The 7,874-nt window shown below is 42.6% G+C and overlaps 2 protein-coding genes across 2 annotated transcripts; one reads left to right on the top strand and one right to left on the bottom strand.

Annotated features, from left to right (window-relative positions):
- Positions 1-2,366: 2,366 nt before the first annotated feature.
- CIPK7 (CBL-interacting protein kinase 7) lies at positions 2,367-3,862 on the top strand. The gene has a single exon (XM_086232640.1). The coding sequence runs from the start codon at positions 2,389-2,391 to the stop codon at positions 3,658-3,660; it is 1,272 nt and encodes a 423-aa protein (XP_086088766.1). The 5' UTR covers positions 2,367-2,388; the 3' UTR covers positions 3,661-3,862.
- A 1,626-nt stretch (positions 3,863-5,488) lies between these two features.
- On the bottom strand, positions 5,489-7,744 carry LOC147293980 (DNA-directed RNA polymerases II, IV and V subunit 6A-like). The gene is made up of 6 exons (XM_086232451.1): positions 7,571-7,744; positions 7,424-7,457; positions 7,164-7,336; positions 7,021-7,072; positions 6,083-6,150; positions 5,489-5,945 (listed from the first exon to the last, which is right to left on the bottom strand). Exons 1-6 carry the CDS (start codon positions 7,603-7,605, stop codon positions 5,876-5,878), a joined length of 432 nt encoding a protein of 143 aa, XP_086088577.1. The 5' UTR covers positions 7,606-7,744; the 3' UTR covers positions 5,489-5,875.
- Between the last annotated feature and the right edge of the window lie 130 nt (positions 7,745-7,874).

Here is a 7,874-nt window from a genome sequence, read left to right as displayed (position 1 = left end):
CTAACATTATTCTTATTGTATTATTTTATTGGCTTTCGCATAGTTTACTTTGTCGGCACTTAAGCTTGGCATTACCCCCTTAATTATTGGTGGGAATACTTTTCATTGACGTCTTAATTTGTTTTCACATCTTGATTTACTTTATGTTCGTGACCTTCAACTTGGAAGAAAAGCAACACATTACCTTGCAGTTTTTTCAATAATTGAGGGCCATTATGTGAATCTTTTATCAATTCCTACTGAATCCTGATATGGCCATTGCTGTGATATTTTCTTAAAAACAAATATTTGAATAACCCATTACCTTGCAGTTTTTTCAATAATTTTTCTCCATCAACATATATTGTAAGCACATTAGTGTTTATGGTATTATATCTTGGTATTTAGCTACTTACCATGCATAGAACGTTTTTCAACTTTGATGGATTTAAATTGAAAAAAAAAAAAAAAAAGTCATGCTAGCTTAAGCTTAAGTAAACATGACTTGGAGAGTATATCTAAGTACAAAGAATGACTTGGGATCTAGTAAAGCATGCATATAGGATCAGCATGTATAGTTTGGTGACTCTTTAGATGTAGATCAAAACACATAAGAAAATTCCAAGAAATCTAATCATAAAATATTAATGGGGTAAAACTATATATAATTGATTATTACGTTAAAAAATTTCAGATATCTATCTGCACACAGTGAATGTTTGCACCAGATCGAGTATATCTGTGTAAAAGAATTGATTCTTAAATGTGCAATTAAACACGTATTTTACAAGTTCAAGTTGGAATTAACTAAAAAGGGAAATAAATAAGAGTCAGAATGAAATCCTACAAATTAATTATATGTTGGGGTAACCTAAATATCTGATATTCATATCCCACAAAATATATTATCATGTGCTGCGTGCGAAGCACTCACATAAACAATGACTAAAAAAGAAGGAATATGCGTATAAAACGAAAGCCAAAACGGCAAAGGGTAGTATGGGAAATTTGAATAATGACGGTAGAAGCCAACTAGAATCCTAACAATCTCCATGTTATAAAACGAGAGCTACTATTTGCACACCCTTTTTTTTCTTTTTGCACACCATTTTTCTCTTTTTTTCTCCTACACACCCCACACACTTACCTCAAATTCAAAATCTCTCAACACACACCCACCCCATTACCAAAATACCCTCATTTCATTACACACCCTCCCTTTTTTCCCTCTCATTTTTCTCTCGTTCACACCCCCCTTCCCCTGTTTTTTTTTTCTTCTTCTTCTTCTCCAACCTTCCCCCAGCCAGCCCCTCCACCCAACCCACCCAGCCCCTCAACCCCTTCCCTCTCCGACCAACCTCCCCGCATGCAGCACCGGCCACCCTCCTCAATCCCTCTCTCTCCTCTCCGCATGCAGCTGCACCACCTCACTCCCTCCCCCCGTTTCACCCGACCCACCCAGCCCATCTCCCCCTCACCCGACCACCACCTTCCCTCCCGCACCTTCCCTGCACCACCTTCCTCCCTCTCTCTTTCTCTCTCTTTCCCGGCAGCACCACCTCCCCGTCACATTCTCTCTCCTAGCTCCCTTTCTCTCTCTCGCGACTCCACCTCCCCGCAACATCACCTCTCCTGCAAGCTCCGCGAAGCCCAACTGTCGGCTCCAACTCTTTCCAGCCACCTTGTGCAGCACTAAGCTCAAACACCCGCCCGCCCAACTGCCTGGTCGCATCGTCGATGGAGCAGCTGGGCACTTCTCCGGGGTGGAAGCTCGACGGTGCGACGCGGGAGCGCTGGCAGCAGCTTGGCTCTGTTAGAGACAAGACAGAGAAATGGAGAGAGGAGAGAAAATGAGGAGGTGACCGGTGGTGGTCTCACCTCTCGCCCAAGCAGACAAAAAAAAAAAAAAAAGGTGGCAGGTGGTTCGGCACTGGTCTGCCGAACCACCTGCCACCTTTTTTTTTTTTTGCTATTTGCTTGGGCGAGAGAGAGAGAGAGAGAGACTGGGGGGGTCGGTGCAGGGGCTAGGTGGGTTGGGTGGAGGGGGGAGGCCGGAGGGGGAGGGAGGGAGGGAGGGGTGGGTCGGGTGAGGGGGTTGAGGGGCTAGGTGGGTTGGGTGGAGGGGCTGGCTGGGGGAGGGTTGGAGAAGAAGAAGAAAAAAAAAACAGGGGAAGGGGGGTGTGAACGAGAGAAAAAAAGAGAGGGAAAGAAGAGAGGGAGTGTATTGTCTTTTTTTTTTTTGATAGGGGTGTGCAAAAAGAAAAAAAAGGATGTGCAAAAAGAAAAAAAAGGGTGTGCAAATAGTAGTTCTCTATAAAACCCAACACCCAAAGCTAGTAACCTTGTCCTTCACTGTCTCTGGTTTGCTGCTTCATCGCCTCCGCGCCTCCTTTACCCAATCCACCACCCATGGGCTCCCGGGTCCCACCCGCCCCACCACCTCCCTCCACCACCCTCCTCGGAAAATACCAAGTGGGCCGGTTATTGGGCCGGGGCAGCTTCGCCAAGGTCTACAAGGCCCAATCCTTGTCCGACAACTCCGCCGTGGCCATCAAAATCATCGACAAGGCCCAAACCGACGCCGTAATGGAACCTCGGATCCTCCGAGAGATATCCGCCATGCGCCGCCTCCAGGACCACCCCAACATCCTCAAAATCCACGAGGTCATGGCCACCAAGTCCAAGATCTACCTCGTGGTCGAGCTCGCCACGGGGGGCGAGTTATTCGACAAAATCTCCCGCTACGGAAAATTGCCGGAGTCCATAGCTCGCCGATACTTTCAACAACTCGTCTCGGCCCTGCATTTCTGCCACGAAAACGGCGTCGCTCACCGCGACGTGAAGCCACAGAACCTCCTGCTCGACAGGGACGGCAACCTCAAGGTCTCGGACTTCGGGCTCTCGGCTCTGCCCGATTCGCTCAAAAACGGGCTGCTCCACACGGCTTGCGGCACGCCGGCTTACACGGCGCCCGAGGTGGTATATCGCTGCGGCTACGATGGCTCCAAAGCGGACGCATGGTCCTGTGGCGTCATCCTCTTCGTGTTGCTCGCCGGTTACCTCCCCTTCGACGACAGCAACCTCATCGCCATGTACAAGAAGATTCAGCGCCGGGAGTACGAGATTCCGACTTGGATTCCAAAGCCGGCGCGGCGGTTGATTTACCAGCTGCTGGACCCGAATCCGAATTCGAGATTGAGCGTGGAAGAGTTGATGCAGAAAGCGTGGTTCAAAAAATCGCTCGATTCTCAGTCGTCGACGGAGAAACTGAAATTGTGTAAATACGGCGGCGTTTCGGGGATGAATGCGTTTGATATTATATCGATGTCATCGGGGTTGGACTTGTCGGGGATGTTCGAGGCGGAGAATAGGAGCGAGAAGCGGTTCACAGCGAATGTGGCGGCGGAGACGGTGGTGGAGAAGGTGGGGGAGGTCGGGGAGAGGTTGGGGTACAGAGCGGAGAGAGGGAAGGGTGGGATGAGTATTGGGTTGGAGAAAGGGGGCAAACGACGTGTCGTTTTGACGGTGGAGGTGATGGAGATTGCGCCCAGTTTGTTGTTGGGGGAAGTGAAGGTGGTGGAGGGTGGTGGCGGGGTTGAGTTTGATCAGGAGCTTCTTTGGGAGGACTTGAGAGTTGGCTTGGAGGATGTCGTCGTTTCGTGGCATAACGTCGTCGTTTAAGCTTGTGTTAGGAAATTAAACATGGGGCGGGTTATCTTTGTACACCAAAAGGCAGACTTAATAAGTTTAGTGGTAGGGTTTAGGATTTAGATTTTTTTTGTTTTGCATTTCTTTGGGTTTGATACTTTGATCATCTTGTACATTAGTTCAGATGTTGCATGCTCCGAATATGATTAATAATATCAAGATTTCATTTCATTTTCGACTTGCAGATTTAAGAATGAATTCGATCGGCTACAAATTTACATATTCTTCAAATAATGATTTTCTTCTCACAGCATATGAATCTCGAATCTTGTTATGGTTTATAATATGCAGATCTAGACACCTTAGATTAAGACAGTGTTCACATTTCTCATTCTAGAAGTATAAATTGTTTATACCTTTAGATCTATACACACTATATATTTAGTCCGCACCATAGCTGGTCTCATGAACCTCACTATATAATAAAAGATCCCATCATGTTTGTATGAGTGAGGTGATATATGGCAGACTGATTTGACTCATAAAATAATAGTAGATACTCTATTATTTGCACTCTTACAAAAGACAAACACAAAATAATGTCAGTTTTTATGTCTAACTAGTGAAAAACATTGTGATATCATGTGTTTGGTATCTAGAATTTGAGGTTTGCTTAGGTGGCTCTTGAATTATTAATTTGTTAAACAGTTTGTTGATCCTCCATGTCTTTCTTGATTCTTCATTTCAGGGTTTCGGGCAAACTTGATGCTGGAATATGTGTGTGTGCTTGTTTGGAAGCATGCCAATTTGTTAACAAGGGCATGCATGCACACACTCCAATGGACCGGTCCAAAGGAATAGCCGAATAAAGTGCTTGTGTATTTTTATTTTTGAAGGGAAAATTTGGCAGGTTCTACTAACTTTGAAGCTTGTTGAGCAGAAGAGGGCCCCAAGCTTTTGGACTGATGAATGATGATGATGATCAAGTAGAGAGAGTGCGGCTAGGGGCCCTCCAATACTCATAATAATGAACATAAAAACAATAAAGAGAGGGTTCACGCGCATCATTCTTCTTAGAGTCACAAGATATTTTCTTTTGAAAACACGTAGTTGCTGGCACCAGCTATTTTTTACTATGGGCTTCAGCATATAGCTAATAGCTGCTGCTGCATATACGCGGATTCCAAACAGCATCTACAGCTTCTAACACTATAAGCATTAAGCAATATGATGATTACAAATTTTCAAAATAATTAATTATTAATTGACCGCCACCATTGAGTTTTTGGTCACATAAGGCACGTGGGTTGCTTTCAGACAACAAAAACTGAAAGGGTTTATAGAAACCTGTAAATGACATAAGAACTGGACCCTTTGGCATCAAGTTTGAACCAGACAACAATCACAATCTATCTTCTTTCCGTTTTACTGCTTTCAAATCAACTTCTTCCTCGGCAAATTGAATTACTTATTAAGATCATGAATTTGTTTATACCATAATCATCAGTTTCAAATCAACTGCTCTAATTAATGTGAAATTCAAGCAACATTAACACTGGGTTTCTAAAGTTTGCAAGGAAATGTGTAATTCTAATCAGGTCAACTCTCTGAGCCCAACCCAAACTCAGTAGGCACTATTGTCAAGCTTAGATTAGGAGCCACAACTGGCCATGCAACCATTTTACAAATTATTCAATTTGACTCGACATTTATTTCGATACACTTGGCTATACAAATATTGTTCCGTCAATCAGCTCTACACATTTGTCCTATCAAATGAGTGAATGACAGGTTTCATCTCCCTTCTCAGTCCCTTTAGATGCACCTCCGCATACACAGTTCAACTACTATACAAATATGATTGAATTTCAATAATCAACGCATGATTACTCAAAAATGTTGGTCGCAGAAATCAGTTCACCAGTCAAAAATTCAAAAAGGGTGGTCATGTCCAACCCTGTGGGTGCTTGATGGCTATAGAGAGGAAGCCATCTTTCCGGTCATTTCGCACAGCAAAAGAATGCTGCAGTTAGTGGGGATTCTCAAAAGGTTTGAGATCCTCACTATGGCCATTAGATAACTACATTGCTGATGTCTTCAACCACATTTCAACATATTTACTAAAAAAGATAGTGTTTCAACATGTAAGTTTATAGGGTACGTTCCACAATGTTCCGAATCCACATAAAGCAGATCTTCCATGCATAGATATTGACAACAGAAACCACCATGCATAGATGAACTGCGATCAATCCCCTCCCACCTGCCTCTTCCACGAGTCTTCCACAATCAATTCATCTACTCCCCAATCTTCGTAACTGAAAATTTCAGACCCAATTAAAATTTATATAGATCACAAGAAAGCAGAAGTAACAAAGAGTTTATTGTGTGTGCACACATGACAAAGGCAACAAGCAATGCTTCAAATGAAGCAAAAGTACAACCATTAACTTACCTTCCATCAGGCAGATAGCGACGAATGGTGAAGGGTATTTTCCGCTCACGAAGCTCCTTCATAGCAATCTAAGCAATTCACAATTCAAGAAATTATACACTAATATTTTGTATCATTAGTGTACTAACAATTAGAGCTCTCACAAGTCAGATTGTTACCATATTTTCCTTTGCAACTTAGAAATGACTAATATGCTTTCATACATCTCAACGACAACAACCCTCAACATGATAATATGGAGGATACAAAGAAATGGCATCATATTCTTATACAAAAAGAAGAGTGGGCAAGGAAAGCTTCTCCCTGGGAGGCAAGATAAAGCCAAAAGAAGAAAGAGAAGCAAAATGAAAAATGATCATGCACACTTTCTATTTGAATTTACAGTTGGCTTCGAAAGAGATACACAAATATTATTTAATTAAACAAAGATTTAAACTTGATATTCTCCTTCTAACTACCAAAATCAGAAAGATTTAAACTTGATAAATTCCTTTATCAGACTATTACATATACTCACAACACACAATTTCTGGTCTTAAAGGCATTATACAACACACTAGCTATCCAAAACTTTTGTTTTCTGAGACATCACACTATAAGTTTCCGTCCTTCTTCACTTTTACCATTTAATTCAAATTATATAAAGGAGTATAGAAGAAAACAATGACGGAAAATCCAAGAAGCAAGCACTTGTTTTGTGCATGTCACAGTAAAACAGCACAATACCATGGTCACAGAGGGGCTCTGCCAGCTTGGTAATTAACATTCTGGTATTTGACCAGGATCATCCAACAATAAATTCAGTTTCAGAGGGGGCATGTTAATGCATTTACAAGTAATAAACAGACCATTTCTGGTCTTAATGACGATATGCAACAAACTAGCTACCCAAAACTTTTGCCTCCCAAATACAATCAAACTAGGCTTCAGACTCTTACCTCAAGCGGGTCAGTTTCACCCTCCAACTCAACCATCACAGGGGCATTCATGCTGTTCATCCAAACGTCAAATTTTTAATGGGTCGGCCAACTTAATCAACAAAATTTTAGACCAATAATGTTTGGAAAAAAAAAAAAAATACCTAATCTGCAGAGCACGGGTACCCAAGATTCTAGCACGTTCATATTTAGTCATAAATTTCGACGTTCTTCGAGGTCGCTCCACTGGTGGTTGTTTTTCTTTGTCCTCAGTTTCAAGGGTGTCTCCTGCAACATCATCATTGTCATTGTTCTCCACATCCTCCTCTGCACCTTCCTGCCATTATTCAATTATTTTTCAGCAACTTTTTTGATTAAGATATCAGAGATCTTGAAGAATCAGATAAAAGTAATAAAGCCTTACTTCAATCTCTGGCTCTGGAGGCTCATCCTCGTATCTGCATCAACAATTTTCCAGTAAGTCACTTAAGAGGATATACACAAACATAGACAGGAACACAGTTTTAAGAACTCTGCATAACGATAAGAGAGAGTGAGAGAGAGGAAGAACCCCATATCCATGTCGTTGTAGTCGTCGTCCGCCATTGTTAATTGATCAGGAATTGGCTGACACAGGGGATTAGGGTTTTGCGGGGTTGACGATGAGCAGACGACGCTGGAGGAGAGTTGAGGAGCCGGCTTATAGAAAGTTTCTAGAATCTAGGGTTAAGTCGGTCCGAAATAGCTCCTTTGGTGGGCCGCTTCTTTGGGCCTGTCTGTGCTTCGTTTCCCTGTTTTGCTTTTTCAGGCTTTTCTATGAAAGTTTATTTGACAAAAAACAAAAAACAAAAAGTCGGTTCGAAATACGATTTCAA

Source organism: Dryas octopetala, chromosome 2, assembly GCF_963921425.1.
Source record: "Dryas octopetala chromosome 2, drDryOcto1.1, whole genome shotgun sequence".
Classification (NCBI taxonomy): domain Eukaryota; kingdom Viridiplantae; phylum Streptophyta; class Magnoliopsida; order Rosales; family Rosaceae; genus Dryas; species Dryas octopetala.
The sequence above is the reverse complement of the archived record's forward strand: the minus strand, read 5'-3'. Positions and strand labels throughout refer to the sequence as shown.

What these genes read in the sequence shown, in the direction of transcription:
- CIPK7 (XM_086232640.1), top strand. Translation starts at nt 2,389, where the DNA reads ATGGGCTCCCGGGTCCCACCCGCCCCACCACCTCCCTCCACCACCCTC.
- LOC147293980 (XM_086232451.1), bottom strand. Translation starts at nt 7,605, where the DNA reads ATGGCGGACGACGACTACAACGACATGGATATGGG. An exon ending in TACAACGACATGGATATGGG is followed by an intron (nt 7,458 to 7,570) that starts GTTCTTCCTCTC and finishes TTGTTGATGCAG; the next exon opens with ATACGAGGATGAGCCTCCAG. An exon ending in CTCCAGAGCCAGAGATTGAA is followed by an intron (nt 7,337 to 7,423) that starts GTAAGGCTTTAT and finishes GAATAATGGCAG; the next exon opens with GAAGGTGCAGAGGAGGATGT.